This window comes from Chelon labrosus (assembly GCF_963514085.1).
Source record: "Chelon labrosus genome assembly, chromosome: 22".
In the NCBI taxonomy this organism is placed as follows: domain Eukaryota; kingdom Metazoa; phylum Chordata; class Actinopteri; order Mugiliformes; family Mugilidae; genus Chelon; species Chelon labrosus.
In genome coordinates this window covers 6734636-6756572 of record NC_140355.1, presented here as the reverse complement: position 1 = coordinate 6756572, position 21937 = coordinate 6734636, and the positions used below count along the sequence as shown (strand labels likewise).

The 21937-nt window shown below is 41.7% G+C and overlaps 4 protein-coding genes across 6 annotated transcripts; 3 read left to right on the top strand and 1 right to left on the bottom strand.

Moving 5' to 3' along the window:
- The first annotated feature begins 1431 nt into the window (after nucleotides 1–1431).
- Nucleotides 1432–10111, top strand: prkab1a (protein kinase, AMP-activated, beta 1 non-catalytic subunit, a). Its single transcript, XM_084572673.1, has 8 exons — nucleotides 1432–1523; nucleotides 3240–3422; nucleotides 3520–3689; nucleotides 4695–4788; nucleotides 5404–5518; nucleotides 5748–5881; nucleotides 5986–6054; nucleotides 7324–10111. The coding sequence occupies exons 2-8, from the start codon at nucleotides 3273–3275 to the stop codon at nucleotides 7399–7401; spliced, it is 810 nt and encodes a 269-aa protein (XP_084428799.1). The 5' UTR covers nucleotides 1432–1523; nucleotides 3240–3272; the 3' UTR covers nucleotides 7402–10111.
- A 543-nt stretch (nucleotides 10112–10654) lies between these two features.
- LOC311507474 (phospholipase A2-like) lies at nucleotides 10655–12930 on the top strand. Of its 2 annotated transcripts, none has more exons than XM_084571814.1 (4): nucleotides 10655–10678; nucleotides 11922–12174; nucleotides 12263–12396; nucleotides 12498–12930. In XM_084571814.1, exons 2-4 carry the CDS (start codon nucleotides 12035–12037, stop codon nucleotides 12614–12616), a joined length of 393 nt encoding a protein of 130 aa, XP_084427940.1. In that variant the 5' UTR covers nucleotides 10655–10678; nucleotides 11922–12034; the 3' UTR covers nucleotides 12617–12930. The 2 variants fall into 2 exon arrangements, with proteins under 2 accessions (XP_084427940.1, XP_084427939.1); XM_084571813.1 differs by lacking the exon at nucleotides 10655–10678 and having other exon boundaries at nucleotides 11078–11933; nucleotides 12027–12174.
- A 2478-nt stretch (nucleotides 12931–15408) lies between these two features.
- Nucleotides 15409–17388, top strand: LOC311507455 (phospholipase A2, minor isoenzyme-like). Of its 2 annotated transcripts, XM_084571793.1 has the most exons (4): nucleotides 15409–15473; nucleotides 15579–15726; nucleotides 15826–15959; nucleotides 16056–17388. In XM_084571793.1, the coding sequence occupies exons 1-4, from the start codon at nucleotides 15425–15427 to the stop codon at nucleotides 16172–16174; spliced, it is 450 nt and encodes a 149-aa protein (XP_084427919.1). In that variant the 5' UTR covers nucleotides 15409–15424; the 3' UTR covers nucleotides 16175–17388. The 2 variants fall into 2 exon arrangements, with proteins under 2 accessions (XP_084427919.1, XP_084427918.1); XM_084571792.1 differs by having other exon boundaries at nucleotides 15826–17388.
- A 1804-nt stretch (nucleotides 17389–19192) lies between these two features.
- On the bottom strand, nucleotides 19193–20962 carry ppp1r3c2a (protein phosphatase 1 regulatory subunit 3C2, duplicate a). Its single transcript, XM_084571707.1, has 3 exons — nucleotides 20887–20962; nucleotides 20701–20777; nucleotides 19193–20571 (listed from the first exon to the last, which is right to left on the bottom strand). Exons 2-3 carry the CDS (start codon nucleotides 20712–20714, stop codon nucleotides 19563–19565), a joined length of 1023 nt encoding a protein of 340 aa, XP_084427833.1. The 5' UTR covers nucleotides 20715–20777; nucleotides 20887–20962; the 3' UTR covers nucleotides 19193–19562.
- Between the last annotated feature and the right edge of the window lie 975 nt (nucleotides 20963–21937).

Here is a 21937-nt window from a genome sequence, read left to right as displayed (position 1 = left end):
CTTTGAGAAGAAGCCGACAACTTAAGCCGGTTATAACAAGGCGTAAAAGCTGTGAAGGGAAAAATTAAATCTCCGTAATTGAACACCCTGTGCGTACTGACATCTGTGTACTGCAATCAAGTGTGACCGTGACAATAATTTGGGTCTGTGTCTGCTGTGACATTCTAGATAATAGGCCCTTGTGAAATGTAAACTCTTCGGTTATAAAAGGGTCCAGCAAAACCAAACTTCCCTTCAGCACAAACATTTCTGCTGGACATTTTTTTATTTTTTATTTTTTTTCAGCTCCTCATTATGTACCAACGCCTCCAAGGTTCGCTGCCCCCTGTGTCTGGACGATGCTGGAGTGCAGTTTGGGTGTAATGAACATAGTTAACGCTATTACATCTCTGGCAAAGTTTGAGGGATGGTGGTGAGAGGGCAAAACAAAGATGAGAGGATGCTTTTTTTTTTTTTAGCCTTTGCTGCAGCTCAGTGTGACTATCCTTCCAGAAAACACTGTAAGGGATGAACTGCACCTCATGAGGTGAAAGAATACGACTCTAAGATTGGGAAGCTGATGGCAAAAAGCAATACAGCAGCTACTGTTCTTTAAAGTTCCACTTGTTACTGTAAGATCACAGAACAGAACCCATGAAACCGATAATACTGATAGCTATTGACAAGGTGTGTCACAAACGGCCCTTGTCTTATGCATGCTAGCTTACCTAAATTAGATTTTTTTTTTATGTTATAAATTTGCTTAACGTCAAAATATCTGCTTAATCTATTGAGAGGAGGCACGGCAGCACTGTTCATGGCAATTGTGACCACAGCTGTCATACCGACATATGGGTGTCGGTATTGGAGCAATTACAGTAGTCACAGGAAACAAAGCGTGGTCTTGAATAATTTGAAATGTGAACGTAAGCATTGTTACATATGAAACTAGTTCAAATATTTATGTTGTTTTTTTTTTCTTACTGTGAAGTTGCACTATCTCAATGGGAATGATGCACTCAAGAACAAAGCTGCTGTGTGGCCTTGCTCTCTCAGTAGTCTAAAATTAGATTACTAATTTTAGCATACAAATATGCATGTAATAGAAATATCATACTTGTAAATATCATCAAATGTGCACATTCTGTACTACAGTAAACTACACTTATTACATAGGACCCGTTCTATTCAGTGGCTCACTGTTATGCATAAAGAGCTGCACTGTACTTGACTCACGCTGACATCTAGTGTCGAGTGCAAGGAACTGCATCTCACCACGAAGCGCAGCAGACATAAAATATTAAGCCGACCATGAAACACTAAGTAAAAAAAATATATTTTTTAATTTATGCATTAATGAATGCACGTATTCGGGGATGTATTTATTCAGTGGTTTTTACCATTTAAAGCGGGTTTTTTCTGATTAATCTTTTGCGCATGCGCAAAGGGGCGGGTTCGTTCAGCATGACCAAATGTTTTGTTTTTCTGCTCGGATGGCGTTGTCAAGCTAAGGCAGAGAGCTGCGACTGTAACCGGTTTCTCAGGTAAAAAAAAAAAACAAAAAAAAAACCTAAATGGCGTGTGCATTCATAGTCTGTGCTCTCATTCTTTATCATTCTTTTATTACTTCCGTGTATCAGACAGAAGCGCAGTTTGCGTCAAAAGTACGTCAAGCCGGCTACACAGCACAACGATGCTAGCTGCTATGAAACGTTAGCTTGTGGAAACCGCGTAACTTAAGCTCTAACTGTTACTCAGGTTCACAAGGAGATACGTTTATTGCCTACTGTAGAGTCAGTTTAAGTGAATCGAGCCGAAATACCATAAGAGTTGATAAGGGGACTTATTCTCCGGGGGGGTTAAGATGAGCTAACGATAGCCTCGCCGGAAGTCACAGCATCTGATGGTAAAAATGTAAACAAACGTCCCTGCACTGCCGTTATATTGTGCGTTTACTCAAAGAGTACCTCCCGAACAGAATGACTCTTGGTGGAAGCTTGTTTTCAGAAAGTTTTAACATTATATTACAGTGAAAAGTACTCAATCATCAGCTTAATCATTAATTGTAAACACAAATTTATCCAAGTATTTTAAGGTAACGTCTGGCAGTGGAGTGATCATTTTATCCCTCCCATAAGCCCTGTCTGAAAACGTTTCCTGTCACTCTTTTGGCTCGACTTAAACTGAGTTTATAGATGAGTATTATTATGACTGTATTATTATGCATAATACCATAATAATGTTTCCCAAAGAAATCGGGGAGGTTAAGGGAAAGTAATGGCATTGCCTCTTTAAGTCTCCAGAGGCCCCTCTGGCAGGGTTTCAGTTTTCTATCATTTGATACGGGCATGGCAATCATTTTTGCCCCGGGGAACATATAATAGGTAATCTATTAGTGTTAACTGCCATTATTTTGTCAAGGTCACATTACTGCTGGTTACTTATTCAGATAGCAGAGATGATTGACCTTGAAAGTCAGTTATACTGTGCAGGGGTAATATACACCAGTAGAAGAAAAGTAAAAGAAACAAAAATGCCAACATACTGATACGTGTTGAACAGTTTCACAAACTACATCCTCCAAAATGATCATACAGTTGAATTGCCACCATCCTGGCGCTGTTTCAACATAAAGTGAACATTAGACCAGTCATACAGGCTGATCTAGTGCAGGAATGTTATATTTAAACACATTCATTTTCACTAGTATACATAATGTTTTGTAAAACGAGTGTCTGTGGATGTCTGTGTAAGGATGGTCTCTAGTCTCTGCAGGTATGCATTTATAGTGTAGTGATATCAGTGCAAGCCAGCAGGTCCTCAAGGTAAAAAAAAAAAAAAAAAGATTAAATCCATAGCTCCCTGTGACTAAAAGGAGCTATGGAGAAGGTGGCAAAACACCTTGCGCCTTTATAGAGATGCAGTACCACGTTCAAAGGAAATGTTGTGACAGGATGGTTTGTTAAAAAATACCCACCACTGCTATCCACTTCCCAGCTGCAGGGAATGATGTATGATCATAAAGTAAGTAAATGTATTAAAAATAAGGATTCTGGACCCGCTCCTTCTTGTATGTTGCTGTTTGCACATTTGGGTTATTCTCCAAGTCACTGCACATCATTTTAAGCAGTAGCTTTAATGTCTGTGATTACATCTTAAAATGTAGCATCTACTAATGATTAATTACCTTATTTAAAGTGTGTCATATCTTTTTTTTGGGTGGGGTTGCCTTTACACAACTGTCTCATGTCTATTCATAGTGACCTTGTAAGAACCTACCAGAAGATAAAGCCATGGGGAATACGAGCAGCGAGAGGGCCGCGATGGGCCATGGGGAGAAGGCTCAGCGGAGGGACAGCCGAGGTACAAAAGAGGGAGAGAGGCCGAAAATCCTGATGGATAGCCCAGAGGATGCAGATATTTTTCACGGGGAAGACATGAAGGTGAATCTTAGAAGTACACATCTGTTACAAGCATAGCCTTTTTAGTGCCTGCAGAACCCGTGCTCTTGTAATGTTTTTTTTTCTTTGTGTGTTTTAGGCTCCGTCAGAGAAAGAGGAGTTCCTTGCGTGGCAGCAGGACCTAGAAGCAGAAGACAAAGGGCCAACTCTAGATCGACCAACAGTGTTTCGCTGGACTGGCGACGGAAAAGAGGTCTTCCTCTCTGGATCCTTCAACAACTGGGCCAACAAGATCCCTCTTATTAGAAGGTGAGAGCCAAGATGCTGTGTGTTTCAGGTGCAAATTTAATGTTTTACGTAACAATCCTGTTACATTCCCTTGTTAATTCTTCATAGGAAAAAGTTTTTCATGTAAGCGTAAAGACTTGGGGTACTTTTAAAAACACAGGTCATTGTTATTCGATTCTTAGATTGATATCCAACATTTAACTGTATCACTTAAGCATCTGCATGTAAAACTGACTTTCCAGATTAAATTTAATGACAACAGTCAGTTATTATTATTATGAGGTTAAAGAAGTATTAGTTAAATGGCCAGTCCATGCTTTATGTGTCATCTGCCAAAGTATGTGTGGACAGCTGGTCTGTGTGCAGCCCCTATTAGTGACCATGTAGACTGTACTCACTGCAAGCTCAAAGCAAATGAGTGTGTGAAAAGAAAACGACTTATTCTGAGGAGATGCTTTGGTAAAACCTGGATCACAAGGCTCACAAAAATGAAGGTGTTGTTTAAGAAGAACAGAGCAAGCCTCAGCAACAAATGAGCGGTGGCCTGGAAGCCTCTGCAGGTCTCATCCACAACTTCTCATGCACCACCTACAGACTCTTGCATAGCCACAGCAAGGCCGGCGGAGGTGAAGGCCCGTAACAGGCTATGGAAGGAGATCATCTGCTATCCACACCGTTGTAAAGCATCATTAAAAAAGTATAAGTACACACATCCATACCTTTATAATTCATCATCATCAAAAATAAAAGTATATGGACAGACAGATAGTGTTAAACGCGTGATGAGAAATAATTCCAGATTCAAAGCTTCAGAAACCATGTGCTTTGTCTGCCCACTGTGCTTGAAACAGAGACGTAAAGCACCCAGAGGAGCCTCGTGTCAGAAACAGACAAGTAACGTTATTGTTAGTGAAGTGCGAACGGACCCGTTCAGAGCCTGCATCGCTCCTCAAACACATGAGCTCATGAACTGGCCTTGACTCGCTCACTTTTGTGCCAAATATTCTCTCTTGTCATCTGTCAAAGTCAGAACACCTTCGTGGCAATCGTTGATCTGCCTGAAGGGGAGCATCAGTACAAGTTTTATGTGGACGGCCAGTGGACCCATGACCCAGCAGAGGTAAGCGATTGCTCTCACGGCCTGACTTGTTTTTAATTGGCTGGGGTCAGAGCAGAAAATACGTGGAGGCCTTGTCAGACTGGATACAGAATATATTACTGAGGAACACCCCTGACAAATTTCTGAAATTATTCCTTTCAGCCTCTGGAAATAAAACATAGAGGTCTGCTTTAACCCTGAAATCCTGAAAGACAAAAGCATATTTTGGCTGTTGCACTACTATCATCATTACAATAGGAATCCATATGGTTTTGTGTTGCTGTAGCTTATATTAATACCAGCTCTACATAACCAAAACTGCAGAGTGTGAGTTCTTATTTCTAGCTGCAAGCATAGATCTGAAACAAACAACTTATCTGTTATTTTGTGTAAACAAACATCTTGTTTCTCAGTACACAGAGTAACAAATTAAGTAATTAATCAAATGTCTTTAAACCTGATACACTGTGCTGTGGGAGACATGATTAGAGTCAGAGTGATCTTTTTTTCCTAATTATTGTAAGATGCTTTAGGGGATTGTTTATGCTGCATTCAATCAAACAGTTCTCACATAATTATATTGTAACTGGCTGCTTCGTACTTTTGAGTTTTATTTGTGAATTTTTTTCCCAACAGCCCGTTGTAACCAGCCAGCTAGGCACAGTCAACAATGTGATCCAGGTGAAGAAAACAGACTTTGAGGTGTTTGACGCTCTGATGGTGGACTCGCAGAAATGCTCCGACATGTCAGGTGAGTGCTTAGAAAAAAAAACAAACAAAAAAAAACGTTTTATTTCCGCTCTGTTAGGATTCACTGATGCAGGATGCAGCATCTGAAAGCAGGGATGTTAAAGTTTGTTTTATATCCTTCGTTAAAAATGGGTGGTTAGTTCTTAATATTTGAAAGGTTTGTTGGATATTGTTGGAAATGTTGAGTTTGAACATGATGTTCTCATTTCATCCTGCCCTCCCTTCATCAGACCTTTCCAGCTCTCCTCCTGGGCCGTATCATCAGGACGCTTATGTTCATAAACAGGAAGAGAAGATCAAGTCTCCACCCATACTCCCACCTCATCTTCTGCAGGTCATCCTCAACAAAGACACTGGCATTTCTGTAAGTAGCTGTGACACAGGCTTAGTAGTTTTTTTTTTTTTTTATATAATTGCAGATTTTCTCTGGGTTAATCATTCTTTCTTCTGTGTCCTTTTTATACCCAGTGTGACCCTGCACTACTCCCAGAACCCAACCACGTCATGCTCAATCACCTCTATGCTCTTTCTATTAAGGTAAGGTTCAGTGTTTACGGCGAAGATCTTGGGTGTTGATATGTAGGAAAACTTTGATGACTTCATGAGAGGTGACCAGCTTCGTTAGTATTTTTAACCCGAAGTGTGAGCCGCTGCCGCTGTTAGCATGATTGCACAACGGGTTGCATCTATCGAATGCCAACAGTGATAACTAATGCTAATAGGAGAGACGGGCATGCTTTCAACATTATGAAAGGGAAAAACAAACTAAACATGCAATATCTAAATATAGACTGCACTGCCAGACTAAACAAGGGATAATGGAAAAAACAGAACGGCTGAAGAGTCCACACTTGGACCCTGAACTATTTTCCATTTCAGTTGGCATGTTGTCAGATGGTCAGCTGTTGACTCTTTTCCATTTGGTTTCACCTGTTTTGATCATTTGTGTTTTGTGTGGCATTCTCCTAATAGAGCTTTGCAACCGTGGCTCAGGATTTGTACAGGGAGCAGATAAATTGCTGCTCTGTATATGTGAAAAAAAAACATTTTGAGAATTATTGGAGGTTTCTATCGCTACTAGACTAAAAGAAGCCTAGCAACAGAAATAACAGAGCACTACGAACAATCCCAGACCTTGCTCATCACTGATCCCGTCAAGAGTTTCGACTGATGCGAGGGCTTACAGATCCGCTCTAATCCACCACTCCCAGGTTGGGGCCAACCCGATTAATATCAAACATATTGGATATTTAGGATTAAAGCGCGGAGGATTTGTCAGCGCCGTCCGAACAGCCGGTCTACAAGGGCACAGAGCAGTTGACGCCAATGTCAGGCAACAGTAAAGATTCTTGCCATATTCCGGGCATTCTAGGCATTTTTTCTTTTTTCACTGCACATTATCACAGAGTTACAGCAAGTTGTTGGTCTTCCGGGGGCATCGCTGCCACCCACCGGACTGGAGTGTGTATCATTATAGTTACAGCAAGTTGTTGCACCACGGTCTCTATCTTGTTTCCAACCGCTTCCAGTGAGGTCACGTGACGCGGTGCGTTCAGTGCTCCCTGATCTGGCATGAAAATATGTATATTATCCTGTAGTGTGCCCAGTGCTGGTATTTTTCAACCTGGGATGGTTTGCAAGTTTGAGATTAGAGAGAAAAATATCTGGGAGGTTTCTTAAAACAATAACTCATGCACATTGAATATATGGTTTACACTGTATCTTATGGCCCACATGTATTATATTTGGAAGCATGCATTGCATTTCATATTTGTTTCCCCTCCGCGCTGTCTTTTTCTGTCACAGGATGGCGTGATGGTGCTCAGTGCGACACACCGCTACAAGAAGAAGTATGTCACCACCTTACTATATAAGCCCATCTGATTGAAGACTGTCCCTTTAATTCTAGCCCAGTGTATTACCTGTGCGCAGAATGTACAAAATATAAGCTCCACAAGTTTATCTCCCCGCCCCCATACAACAGAGAGAAACCTGGTTTCACCTGTTAAATCCGCCGTGACGTGAAGAAGCAGCTCTGAACGTGATGGAGGAAACAGATAAAAGTAGGAATTAAGCATTCAGTTATAATAATATAGAATGCTAGTATTGGAAAGCAATGCATAAACTGAAACCAGATTAAATGATGGAGTCAAGATAAGGAAAGTATAGGACACGGGAACAGATCAATCATTTCAAAAGGTTCCTGTATACATCTTCTTCAAGAGGTCGTTTATATGTTGAATTTAAATCATAAACCTATAATACAGTCTGGAAAAGCAAAGGCCAACAGCCCCCAATTAATCTGAAGCTTGCGAAGTTAGCAGCTCTGAGATTATATATTGTACACTCTGTTTAAATCCAGTTATTATATACATCTGTTCAGGATGGTAAATGTCATCCCGATCCTTCATAAGCTGCCTTTATCCGTTCACTGACTGCCCTTTATCGTTTTCAGCAGCAGTATATTTGCTCAGTAGAATACACAGGCGATAGTGACTGACATGTTGGTAAGGAATCGTAGTGATCGCTAATGCTGGGAAAAACCTGACCTCAGATAAACTAAAAGGCTGCTGTCGCCTTTCCCATTGTTGAGAAGGCTCCGTCGAGAATGTGAGTGTCGAGGTCAAAGAGAAAAGAAAACATGCACTGCAGTAGCTCACCACTGTTTGTCTTTTGCTGTTTATGTTGAACCTCATGACATGTCTTTAGTGACAGTCACCACACAGTGCACATCTTCTTTGAAGTGTTCAGTTATATATATATATACATACATATCTTTTTGTGGTTTCTTTTGTTGACACGTATTGTCCTTATAAAATAACTTGCAGTGTTGTGGCCACGACCATTCCAGTCGGAGCATAAGAAAAATGTTTCCTGGCAGATAATTTATTTTTAATTTGTAGGATGTGAACACTTTCAGCTTGATAACGTTTCAGAAGCGTAATGATTATGTTTTTGAATGTTTAAGCAGGTTTAGATGTACCGTTGCACAAATATGTTTTTCTCTTCTTTTACACAATGTGAATGCATTCAGTTAAGAGATAGTTGATCCCTGCTGGCTTCTTTTTAAGATGGCATCATTTGTTCGTGCCATAAACCACTGCCAATTGTCAGTACGAATACCAGTTTCAAACATCATGTGTCAAATCACTTCAAGGTTGCTTTAAAGGTCCATTGTGTAGGATTACATCTGTTGGCAGAAATGTAATATCGTAGTCACGACTAGGTTTTATATCATCATAATCATATTGTAAATATGATTCATGTCGCTTTTATTAATAACATACGCAAGGAGTGGATCTTTTTCCATGTTTCTACGATAGCCTAGAATAGACAAACTAAACACTAGCTACGTTGACATGGACCGTATTTCTTCAGCACGACTTAAATCCTTCTGATGAGAGATTCCTATTATAGATAGATATATGCGTTCACTCGCCCTTTACAGCAGTCACTCTTTGTGACATGGGAAAAGTGGTTCTGCCTGCTGTGGAGCGTGGAGTCGGCCAGAAAAATAAGAGAGGAAGAAGTTTTTCTCCTACCTTTATCGTTGACACAGACGCCTTTCAAGTATTTGCGTGTTTGATGTAGACACTAATATTTTCCTACTCAATAGAATATCAGAGGTTTACACCATCCGTCTCAGTCCAATTGTAAATTCCTTCCAAGTGAGCCGGATCAGGCCATTCTGTTGCATTAGGCATTTTTCTTGTAGTGGGCTGTTATTCCGATTATTAGTGAAATACTAATGTCCATGTAAATGTAGCCAGTGACTCTAGAGGGCGCCTTTTGTGTATTTACATGTGCCCGCCAGGTTCTTCCACACCCATGGAAAAGAATTCAGTTGATTGCGATCTGCAGCATCATTGCTAGATGCCAGTAAATCCTCCACACTGGAACTTTAAACAGGAAATACTTGTAAATGAACAGCAAATAACAACACTGATAAGAGGACCAGCATAGGATCATGTGATACGCTCTGTACTGTTCACAGGTTCCTTGTGATTGTAAGTTTTGGACTGTTTATGGTCAGTGTACATTTCATGAAGTCCGAAGGACTGGAATGTTTTTTTTTCTTTCTGTTTTTTCTTAAGTATACTTGAATCCACATCAGTGTACTTATAGTATCTTGGCATGATTGCCACAAACATATAAGACCATGAGGTAATTTATTTTCAGTCTACAGAATGCTATCAGCCACTAGAGGCAGGGGTCTCAGTTGTTTGTGTTAGTAGCTTACATGCTAATGATCTATAATGTGAAGATGCTAGACATTCAAATACATTTCAATATAATTATAGGTATATTGTTGACCAGTTGAACCACACTTTCCGTTCTGAGATATATTTCTATTAAAATTTAAGTCACAAATGAGTTTGCTGTTTGTTTTATTTACTTTAGCCATCGAGGCCCTTTGAGCCTTCAGTGAGCAACCTTGGACCTTTGTGTTTGTAACAGTCATCTAATATGATGGCCCAATTTTGAATTCAATTTCATCATTTCAATTGTCATTATTGTGATGGACCAAGCCATGCCAAAGAACAGGCAATGATTTTGTTTTATGCACCTGCAAACAACCTTTACATTCTTTATATACACCTGAACCCACCGGGTGCTCTGGCTTCCTCCCACTGTCCAAAGACACGCTCGCTAGGTTAAATGGTGATTCTAAATCGTCCCTAGCTGTGCATGTGAATCTCAATGGCTGCTTGTCTTTCTATGTTACACTGACAACTAGCAATCCAGGCTGCAACCAGCCTTTCGCCCAATGCCAGCTGCGATCGTCTCCAGCCCCCCCCCACCCCCCCCAACCCTCCAGAGATTTAAGTGGCTACAGATAATGAATGAATGAATTCATTTTAAAACATTCATTTTCTCTCGTCTTTTTTCGAGGCGGCAGAATATGATAAAAACAAAAGAGCCTAGAGAAATCAACACGGTTCGCTGTTATGAATTCACAAACATGCTGTATAAAATCTGCATCGTTCTCCACTGATTCTGTCCACTTGCCTCTAAGCATTCTGCTCCCAACCTCTGAGTGCTCTGCATATCAACACAACATTGATTGTAAAAGTCTGATATTGTCCATGTTTTGCAGGTTATGTTTGTGGCTGTATTTTTTTCAAGGAAGAGGTTACTGCATAAATGGCGTCCACGCAAGGTAAAAAAATACAGTTTGCCTCGGGACTGCTTTTCATGCATCTGAAATGCTGCCGTGAACTGTGAACTCACGGATACAGTAAACATTAAAGTACAAGTGATTCCATCAGCGTGTTACAAAATAATGCATTTCCTAAACAGTTTTGATGTGTATCAAGAGAATCTTGCTTTACTTCTGTTTATGTCAATATGACCAGGCTTTCGGAACCTTTTCCGCACCATGACCCCTCATTCAGGCCACGACCCCTGCTCCAGCATTCAAACCTGACTTTGGATGCATTTATATTCATGAAGATTGCCCAAACAGATAGCTTAGAGTACAGAATATCTCTTAGAGATTACATTCCTGGTCAAGGCTAATCAGCCCTTAACATTTTTTATTCATTTTTTATTACCTTCATTCTGCTATTTCAGTGAGACTGGCGTCAAACATACAGCAGTGATGGACAGAAAAGCCCATGGGCTACATCTACCAGATTTTTACAATAATTTACTACAAGGGTGTTAACGTGCAGTTGTAACAGCGTCCACTTTTCTCCAATCTTCCAAAACCCTTGATATAGATTTGGCCCTTTTTATACCTTTGATTCATAGTGCTAGGGAGGAGAGACAGAAAATCGTGAGGTGAGAAATGGCAAGGGCCGAAGCTGTGCTGCTGCAGTGAGGACTATAGCCTCAAAACTATAGCCTTAACGTGCACCAGCTCAGCCAGGTGAGCTATCGGGCCCCTTCGTGGAATAAGATTGGGGCAAAAAAATGAGTTCCTGGCGAGGTGCAGTAATGGTTTTTAGACCATGCTCTGACTTTCTCCCAAATTAAATTGAAACCTCTCTGAAGTTTGGTAGGTGTTATATTTACCAGCAAGGGAAGGACCTGAAACAAAGTTTATTGTGCTTTTTACGCTTCTAAATTCATTTTTAAGCATTGCTTGTCATCCTACAGGTATATTAAAGTGCAGCTTAGACTAGTCAATTACGGATATAGCAAAAATATCTGACAACATTGCACGGGGTTCAGACTAGTGCGTGAGAACATTTGCCTGCTTTTGCATGTGCTGGTTTGTGTTTGAATCTTAGAGTCACTACACTGTGAGTTGTGTGACCCTGTCCAGTGTGAACAGCTGACGGGATAAGTGACGTACTTGATATATAAAAAGGCCAGATCTTAGATTAAGAGCTAGTCGGTGAATAAAGTTTTGGCTCGCAAGATGAACGCCCTCCACGTTTTGTGTCTCCTCGCCGTAGGCCTCTCTGTTGGTGAGTACAGCTTGACAAAAACGGTCCATCCATGAGGACACGCGTTTTCTTGCACGGTGCGAACTGTGATTGCGTTCTGCTGTTGGTCCTCAGCCCAGTCCATGGACAACAAGGCACTCCATCAGTTCAGAGAGATGATTCTGTGTGTGATGCCTGATAGTAATCCACTTCTTGACTACGCTGACTACGGCTGCTACTGTGGATTAGGAGGCTCCGGCACGCCTGTGGATGATCTGGATAGGTAACCAGCCGCTCATCTTCTCAGGCCACATGTGAAAACTGCCCGTTCAAACCGTTTGAAAACTTGTGTTTGACTTGTTGAACTCCAGATGTTGCCAAGTGCATGACCAGTGTTACAGCGATGCCATGCAGCACTCCGAGTGCTGGCCCATCATCGACAACCCTTACACAAAGTATTATTTCTTCACCTGCGACACAGCAAACAGAAGGCTCAGCTGTACCAGTGAGTTGTCGTTTTTTTTTTTTTTCACATTGTAGTAGAGCTTGTTGGCCTTGCAGTAATCACAGAGTAAAGTGAGCTTTCCCTTGCCTTCTCATCTCCAGGCAGAAATAACATGTGTGAGATGTTCATCTGTGAGTGCGACAGGAAGGCCGCCGAGTGTTTCGGCCGAGTGCCTTGGATCCCCGAACACGAGCACCTGCCCAGCGACCGGTGTCAGTGAAAACCTCCACATATCAAACGGAGAGTCTGAGTTCATCCTGCGGGTCAAGCTGTTTATCGATGGCCAGTTTATTCAAGCGTGTAATCTTAAGTATCTTACCAATGAAGCTCACTGTCTGTTCTTTCTTTTACTTTTATTGCTTGCACAGGTAGGAAGAATTAGTATAGGCTGCTATCAGTTTGGTCTGCCTCATCTGTTTCATAAGCTGTACTGTAATATATAAACTTAATTTTAATGATAGAATCTACTGGCTTAAATAATAATATATTAAAAATATTTTTTTAGTTAAATTCCTCGTTTTTCAGATTTTAAGTGGTGTGAATGAGGGACCTGACAGTGTTTTAAAATGTGCTTTTTCAATAAATCACTCCACAAATACTTAATATAATGTTATTACTGAACAGCTTGAAATGTGAAATCACTTAAGCCTGCCTGTATATGGGAGCTTTTTATTTCTTTAAGAATGCATGTAACACACACCTGCACAAGTGCTCTTTGTTATTTTATAAATGTGGAAGTTCTGAATGGGTGGACCACACGCAGTCTTTATTTTTTTTTTACTATCCATATCACCAAAGAAAGAACTGAGAACTTGACACACTGACACCTAGCGCTGTTCTCGCTTGACAAATGTATACATATGGACGTTTATAGTAACGAAAGATTCAAGATTTAAGATTCTTTATTGTAAAATACCCTGGAACAATACAACATCATTCAGTAATGACATTCTTGGTGCATGGAGCCCACTCGACTCCACATTTTCTTTTTACAGTGGTTGTGTTTGCGCATTTGAGAGCAGTTCAACAACATTGCAATAATTTTGAGCGAATAACACACAACCCTTACACTGAATGATGTATTCATTATAGAACCCAGATGAAATCTGATCGTATTTAATCTGAATTTATCCTGCTATTTCAATGAGACTGGCGTCAAACATACAGCAGTGATGGACATAGAAGTCCATGGTCTACATCTACCAGATTTTTATAATAATTTACATGTAGTAAGCTTTCAGATAAACTTTCACTCCAAGGGTATTAACGTGCACTTGTAACAGGGTCCACTTTTCCATCTTTGTTTTCTGACTTTGCTCTGTGCATGAGACCCTTGATATAGATTTGGCCCTTTTTATACCTTTGATTCATAGTGCTAGTTATGGGAGAAAGAAAATCATGAGGTGACAGATGGCAAGGGTCGAACCTGTGCTGCTGCAGTGAGGACTAAGGTGCACCTGTGAAACCTACAAATATGTTTTTTTTTTGTATGAAAAAAATGAAACAGATGTAATGTGTTTTCTATGGGTTGTAGCAGAGTGTACGTCTCTAACTCCAGTATCCCCACTAGTGTCCCGCACATAATACTATGAATTCCCGCGGTGAAACCAGCCTCTAAACAATAAAGAAGTCAGTCGTACTTAACTAAATCGCCCCAAACTAACGACTTGGATTGTTCTCAGTTGCTTAGCCAACTCTTTTCATACTACGTAGGTTTCCCAAAGATGAAGCGCTGAGAAACCGGTGGGAAACAACTTTGAGAAGGGAAGGGTTTTCTGCTAGCCCATCATCCAGGTTCTGCAGTGAGCATTTCAGTCCGGAGGACTTTCACAGAACAGGTCAGACCATCAGGATCAGAGATGGAGTTGTTCCTTCTGTGTTCTGTTTCCTAGCTCATCTCCGAAGGGTAGTTGTATCACTAGGCTGTAAGGATTAGATAAGTCAATGCCACACTAACTGAAAACATTTTATTCCTGTATGAATATGAAGGAATCACTGACCAAGCCATCACTGCACTGAACACAAACGGGCACTGACACGCACACACACAAACACACCACCCAAGGACAATGTGCAATAATTGTTAAGACTATTTCAACCTGCACCACTGCACATATTTTTTTTTTATACTTATATTTGCACTCTTGTACTTTTTACTCTATGTTGTGTGTAATACTCAGATGCTGTGCAAGAATTTCGTTGTACACTTGTGCAATGACAATAAAAGGATTCTGATTCTGATGTATTTTGTATTACACTGTGAGATCGTTTCAATATTTTATCCTTTAATTTAGCATCTCAGACCTCGAAGAAGGCTGAGGAGAGCCTCTCAGTGGCAGTACATAGACATATGTCTATGCGTCTATGTATATACAGTATGTCTATGCCTGCTATGAGGAACGCGACTGATGACTCCTGTCTCTTCTTTTCCCGTGTAAACAGGTTAGTAAAGTGTGTTAAATTAGCACAATTCATGTGTAAGGATTGTTAAAACTCGTTTGGATGTATGGATGATGTCTGTTGATGGAGAAACTTGTTAACTGTGAGAGACAAAATAGAAAAAGTTCCGCTTTCTCCCATTGAGAACAACAGTAGAAAATGACGGTCTGCCGATATTTTCAATCGTTTTTGTGTGGCTCCTGGGCATTTATTTTGATTTCATTTTATGGGAGTGACTGTATTTAAATTACAACGGGTACCAAGTTAAGGATGAAGTGTAGCATGAGTTGGGTGAGAGTGGATGAATTGCTTGTGATCCTACAGGTATATTAAAGTGCTGCTTAGACTAGCCAATTACAGGTATAGCAAACATATCTGACAACATTGCACAGGGTTCAGACAAGTGCGTGAGAATATCTGCCTGCTTTTGCATGTGCTGGTTTGTGTTTGAATCTCAGAGTCACTACACTGTGAGTTGTGTGACCCTGTCTGGTGTGAACAGCTGACGGGATAAGTGACGTGCTTGATGTATAAAAAGGCCAGATCTTAGATTAAGAGCTAGTCGGTGAATAAAGTTCTGGCTCGCAAGATGAACGCCCTCCACGCTTTGTGTCTCCTCGCCGTAGGCCTCTCTGTTGGTGAGTACAGCTTGACAAAATCGGCCCATCCATATGCACGTATATGAGTACATGCGTTTTCTTGCACGGTGCGAACTGTGATTGCGTTCTGCTGTTGGTCCTCAGCCCAGTCCATGGACAACAAGGCACTCGATCAGTTCAGAGAGATGATTCTGTGTGTGATGCCTGATAGTAAACCTCTTCTTGACTACGCTGACTACGGCTGCTACTGTGGATACGGAGGCTCCGGCACGCCCGTGGATGAGCTGGATAGGTAACGATTCAGCCGCTCAGCCTGACTCTCAGGCCACATATGAAAACTGAGTGTTCAAACCGCTTGAAAGCTTGTTGTGTTTGACTTGTTGAACTGCAGATGTTGCCAAGTGCATGACAAGTGTTACGGCGATGCCATGCAGCACTCCGAGTGCTGGCCCATCTTCGACAACCCTTACACAGAGCATTATTACTTCACCTGCGACGCAGGAAACAGAAGGCTCAGCTGTACCAGTGAGTTGTCAGGTTTTTTCCACATTGTAGTAGAGCTTGTTGGCTTTGCAGTGACCACAGAGTGGAGTGAGCTTTCCCTTGTCTTCTCATCTCCAGGCAGAAACGACTTGTGTGAGATGTTCATCTGTGAGTGCGACAGGAAGGCCGCCGAGTGTTTCGGCCGAGCGCCTTGGATCCCCGAGCACGAGCACCTGCCCAGCGACCGGTGTCAGTAAAAACCTCCACATATCAAATGGAGAGTTTGTGTTCATCCTGCGGGTCAAGCTGTTTATCGATGGCCAGTTCATTCAAGCGTATAATCTTAAGTATCTTACCAATGAAGGGCACTGTCTGTTCTTTCTTTTACTTTTATTGCTTGCACAGGTAGGAAGAATTAGTATAGGCTGCTACCAGTTTGGTCTGCCTCATCTGTTTCGTAAACTGTACTGTAATATATAAACTTAATTTTAATGATAGAATCTACTGGCTTAAATAAAAATATATTAAAAATGTATATTTTTTTTTGGTGTGAATGGGGTATCTGACAGTGTTTTAAAATGTGTTTTTTAAAATCACTCCACAAACACTTTTACTGAGTTAACAGCTTGAAATGTGAAATCACTTAAGCCTGCCTGTATATGGGAGCTTTTTATTTCTTTAAGAATGCATGTAATGCACACCTGCACATGTGCTCTTTATTATTTTATAAATGTAGAAGTTCTGAGTGGGTGGACCACACGCAGTCTTATTTTAATTTTTTTTTTTTTACTATCCATATCACCAGAGAAACAACTGAGGAGTTGACACACACACCTAGCTCTGTTCTCGCTTGACAAATGTATAAATATGGACGTTTATAGTAACAAAAGATTCAAGATTTAAGATTGTTTATTGTAAAATACCCTGGAGCAATATAACATCACTACCAGTGATGAATTCTTGGTGCATGGAGCCCACTCGACTTCACATTTTTTTTGCAGTGGTTGTGTTTAAACAGCAAAATGAGGTCACCACAAACCAGTGTGTGTATTTTTGAATATTTGTTTTGTATTGCTCTCTGCTCATTTTATGAGATTATTCCTGGTGACAGTAGTTCCAGACCCTTTTGGAAATACCTGGTTTCCAGTGTCAGTTAACTTATCTTAACAATTTCGAGATAATAACACACAATTATTTGCTTGTTGTTGGTACTGATGGAATTAGTCTACATACCTACCATACCATCCTTACACTGAGTGATGTATTCATTATAGAACCCAGATGAAATCTGATCATATTTAATCCAAATGTATACATAAATGCAGTTCGTTCCAAATGGTTCCATAACTTCACGTTGCTGCAGACAGAGTTTTCACTGCTTACCAGCCTAGTGGGCACTATAGAGAGAATCAATCCAGGCGCTGCAGTCTGCTGCCTTGCTTTCAGCGAGCCGCCTCTGTTAGCTACCCACAGCTCTCTTTCTCTTTGTGATCACAGCTGTGGCTGCAGCCCACTGGATCAGGCTCCAGGCCATTGTTCAGACAACACAAGCATCAGCACTGTAAGCACCGGCAGCTGGTAGCTGGCTGCTGGCCACCAGCCAGCTGTGCCTGCTGCTAGCTAAAAGATAAACTGAGAAAAAAAAAAGAAAAAAAATGACAAATGCACAGAACAAAAGTGACCAGCGAAAAGCCTGTCTCTAACCTAATACCTTGGTCGACGGCCGGGAGACTTTCGTCTGAAGAAGTGTGAAAAACAGTTTGCACACAGCAAATGACAAACTAAATGACACAACAGGTCGTTTAACAGCAGCTTGCTAAATAAAGGTATTTTCCATAAGGGTGTTTTCCACCCCTATTGGCAGAGTGTTAGCATTTATCCATGCTGCTTTCAAATGACAAAAAAATGCTAAATACACTGGCGAAGTTTGTTCAACTTATTTTTTTTTCTTGCAATCATTGATGTTTTCAGACCCATGGTTATGAGGAAAGTTCTGCAGTTTCAAGAAGTATCTTCAAGATTGAATAATTTAGCTCAGACTTTTCTTTTAAGGCGATATATCACAAACATTTCCAGGTCTATATTTTAATCCCAGAAATCTACTAGCATGCATTTGCAAAATATCCACTGACTGTTGTGCGTTACACAAAACCCTATTTTCTTAGTTTTCCGTCAGTAACAGTAAAGCCACTGCAGCACTTGTCTCTCCCTCTGGTTTAATTAGTGTGTTTGCGCGTTCAGTGGCTGCTTTGGGCGACCGAAGTAATGTACGTATATGTAATTTTTCCTCAGGCCTACTTTTGATCTTGGTGTGCATCCCAGAAAATACCAAACTAGAATGACAAGCCTTTTGGCATATAAATTATAAATGATTACACTCGTGCTGTACTTTTGCAACTGCTGGTAAGGTACTGGTTTCAGCCTCTCTTGGCTTTCACACTTGCTTCGTGCATGTAGTTTTAAATATTCCACCACCTATCCGAAGTATCACAATGTTTTTAAATAACCATTTTGGAAGCCTAGAATCAAGTGGATGCGCCTGAAGCATTTCTTTGAAATAAGAAAGAGGCTTATTTTTCTTCTTGTCAGGAGCAGAGAGCTCTAACACCTGACTCAGTCGGGGTTCATAAATAAATGAAGGCTTTAAAGCTACAGTATGTGGAATCCTGCTACATGTGTTACCAGCTGACGTGTAACATCCCAGCTGATATCACTCAGCTGCAACAGTTCCCGAAGGTGGCGAACCGTGGAGGACACCAACTTGAGAGAAAAGAAAGTGAAGGACAAAGAGAGGTGACGAAGTACGGATGGAACCAGAGAAGCTGAGAGACTCTCACTGTGTCTGCAACAGTATCTAATGATGACTCCACCCTGGCATGTAAACACAAGCCCACGCATTATCCAAAGTACACGCTGGCCCTGATGCTACCATGGTTACTTGCTATTTGCCATACCCGGCACGTACACCATGAGGAGTAACAATTCCCAGCATGTTCTTTAGTTTCTCACAGCAGGTAAGGGAGTGCCGGGAACAGGATGGCCCATTCAAATTATGGGTGTCACTGTGCTCAGTGATCTTTATTATTGTTGACTTATTCTGTCTGGTATGCATGACGTAACGGATGAAAGCTCACACCAGAAATCTGAGCCCGAGCCAAGAGCAATGATGGCTGTGTGAATGTGGAGCGTGTCATCTGCACAGGTCGTTCATTTGTTCCTTCTCTTGGAGAAACTGTACTAGCAGCCTAAAGAACAAAAGGTTTTTCAAATAACTGCCTTGCGTGCCGATACGTGTGTTTTCTCTCAAGCTAATGCAGGTTTCATGTTTTCGTTTTTTCCTCTGGGGCATCTTAATCTGGGCTTATATGTCGTGCTACAATAGGCATTTGTGCACAGTTAATTTTAAGCTGCACCAATGTGTTGAGTGATTAGGATGTATATTCTGCGCAGGGAAGAAAAGAGAAATACAGATTTTTTGTGAAAAACAGATTTAATCAGAATATGAATGCAGAAAGTGTCATTTAATGCAGGCGTGCTGAGCTCAGGAGGGTGAGCTACAGTATATTTGAGCTGCTGGTACAGTAGGCTTCAGACTATCCAACAGACAGTTCACACATCAACAGAGTCATATGGGCTTTCCCTGGTCTACCTAGATGGACATAGGGTTTTCCACTCAGTTCTGACTCTGCTTGATAAACTCTTCTGAAGATACTGTAGATCAGCAGGGGTGCGCATGGTGTCAGTCACATGAGAAGGCCACGCAGGTGGACGATGCTTTGAAAGTGAAGGGTAAAAACGGCTAGTGTTGGCTTGGGTACTGTTCGAGCCTTCTTTGTCCACACACACCCTGAATTTCTGTCCCTTGTTGTCGTCCCAGTGTGTTGTGGAGCCAAGTCCGGGCCTATATGACACGCAAAACTCGATCCCGTCCTTTGGATCTATGTTCTGGGGCAGGCTTAAGTCAAAGGCGAACACGTCCGTGTCAGAACCCCCACAGCGCTGCTGCTGCAAGAACCTGCAGGGAATGTCATGATGGCTCCGCCAAGAGTCAAAGGTCACCCTCACATGTACAGCCTTTTCGATACCGAGATTGGTGACACAAACTTTACCACTCAAGGAGTGCTCCGTTACGTTGCAGCTCTCCAGCTGTACGTGCGTCTCACGCAGGCGTGCAAGAAAGGCTTTCATGTCGAGCGCAGGCTGAGGGAAATCCAGCCGCAACTTGTGACGCTGCAGTTTGTTTGTGGGTGACTGCTGCTCTTCCACTTTGGCCAAAAGGGGTCTCATTACCAGGGTAGGATAGGGGGAAGACGGCTCGGGGATGAACAGGCGCACAGCAGTGAGTGCCAATCCTATAGCGTCTGCAAACACCACGCGCTTCTTGCTCACACCGCCGCCGCCGCCGCCGTCCCTGCGGAAACAGCTGCGCAGCACCGAAGGCACTTGAGAAGGGGACAGCGACGGAGTAGGGGAGGATGGATGTGGAGAGCGCAGCCTCGGTAGACTGTCACTTGGCTGACAACGACGCTGTGCGGATTTCATCGGAGACATGGACAGCAGTTGATAAATGGGCTGCCGCTGGCTGAGGCTCAGACACACGGCCAGGTCAACTGGTGTTACAGGCGGCTTGGCGTGACTGAAGGCATGAAGAACCCTGAGAAGAGACACATGGTGGGTTCAAAACTACTTTACAAAGACATGCAATAGTCGTAATCAGTATTGCAGCATATGGCCATGTTTGTGTGAGTACTGCATGGACGATTAAATAGAAACATTAGCATACCTTGTGCAATTCATTTTCAGGCTACAGATGTTGAGTTTGCTGTATTAACAAGAGGACTGCACCGAACTCAGCATGACCTGTAAGCAGACAAACAGAGTTATAAACTTCTTAGTAAATTAACCAACTGCCACTAACTTGCACACACGACAACAAACGGCACCGTAACACAGTGAGAAATATACTCACAGTGTAGATCAACAAATCGGTGAGACAGAAGGAGAAGAGCATGCTATGTCAGTCCCTGCTCTCACTGGAGCTTTTGTGTGGAGCTGAGGAATGAGGTCGCGCCTTCCGTGACGGCGCATACGCATGTGGGTACAGTTCAGCCAATGGAGTGAAGCTGCTTTGTTTATGACCTGCCCCAGTTCTATGAAGTGTTCTATGAGCTGTTCTATGCGTACAAGGTATTTTCACACCGTTCCTTTCCCTGAATTGTTTGTCTGGTGAGGACACTTCCGGTGTGTTTAAGGGTAAAATATTTAAGAATTGTTTTGCAGCGAGGGAAGGTTAAGTGGGTTGAAAGGTGAAGAAACAGAACAGTAATTCCAACACAAGAAATGTAAACTTTAAAAGTCTTTTAAAAGTCTTTTTGCATTTCAAATCATATCGGCGGGCATGATTACTGCATGGTTACCTATCACCTGCAGCTCTTCATCCAACAGCATCCACTGTGGTTGTTCCTCCTTGTTTTATTAACTCCCGAAAATATTTTAAACTGATCTGTTGTTCGATTGTTCAGATTTGTAGATGCATTTCTTATTTTTTTTTATGTAGGTTTGCAGTAAGAACTAAACTTACTAACAAAACACTTGCTGCAACTACTAGTTAACCTGTGTTCTGACAGTCAAAGGATGTGAATGTGAACTTTAGTGGTAGGAAATGTATGCATTAGCAGAAATCTCTAAATTTTCTGGTAAATTCTGCATTATTACTGCACTATTTTCCTGGGGAATGTCACCACAGACAACCAGTATGGAAGCACAATACTCCGATCAGACATAACATTAAAACCACTGGCAGGTGAAGTGAATAACATTGATCATCTTTTGACAATACAATGTTCTTCTCCAAAAAACTGGCATTCATGTGGATGTTACTTAGACATGTAGCACCCACCTAGACCAGACCAGACACCTCCACCCCACAGCAATGACACTCCTTGATGGCAGCAGCCATCCCCAGCAGGATGCAGCCTGACGCAGGTACACACACACAAAACCGGTTTAGGAACAACTGA

Excerpts from the sequence above, each read along its gene's own strand:
- LOC311507474 (XM_084571813.1), top strand. The coding sequence starts at position 11,885 with ATGAACGCCCTCCACGTTTTGTGTCTCCTCGCCGTAGGCCTCTCTGTT. Across the intron at positions 11,934-12,026 it reads CGCCGTAGGCCTCTCTGTTG|CCCAGTCCATGGACAACAAG; the intron begins GTGAGTACAGCT and ends GTTGGTCCTCAG. Across the intron at positions 12,175-12,262 it reads CCTGTGGATGATCTGGATAG|ATGTTGCCAAGTGCATGACC; the intron begins GTAACCAGCCGC and ends GTTGAACTCCAG.
- LOC311507455 (XM_084571792.1), top strand. The coding sequence starts at position 15,425 with ATGAACGCCCTCCACGCTTTGTGTCTCCTCGCCGTAGGCCTCTCTGTT. Across the intron at positions 15,474-15,578 it reads CGCCGTAGGCCTCTCTGTTG|CCCAGTCCATGGACAACAAG; the intron begins GTGAGTACAGCT and ends GTTGGTCCTCAG. Across the intron at positions 15,727-15,825 it reads CCCGTGGATGAGCTGGATAG|ATGTTGCCAAGTGCATGACA; the intron begins GTAACGATTCAG and ends GTTGAACTGCAG.
- prkab1a (XM_084572673.1), top strand. The coding sequence starts at position 3,273 with ATGGGGAATACGAGCAGCGAGAGGGCCGCGATGGGCCATGGGGAGAAG. Across the intron at positions 5,519-5,747 it reads GAAATGCTCCGACATGTCAG|ACCTTTCCAGCTCTCCTCCT; the intron begins GTGAGTGCTTAG and ends TCCCTTCATCAG. Across the intron at positions 5,882-5,985 it reads ACAAAGACACTGGCATTTCT|TGTGACCCTGCACTACTCCC; the intron begins GTAAGTAGCTGT and ends TTTTATACCCAG.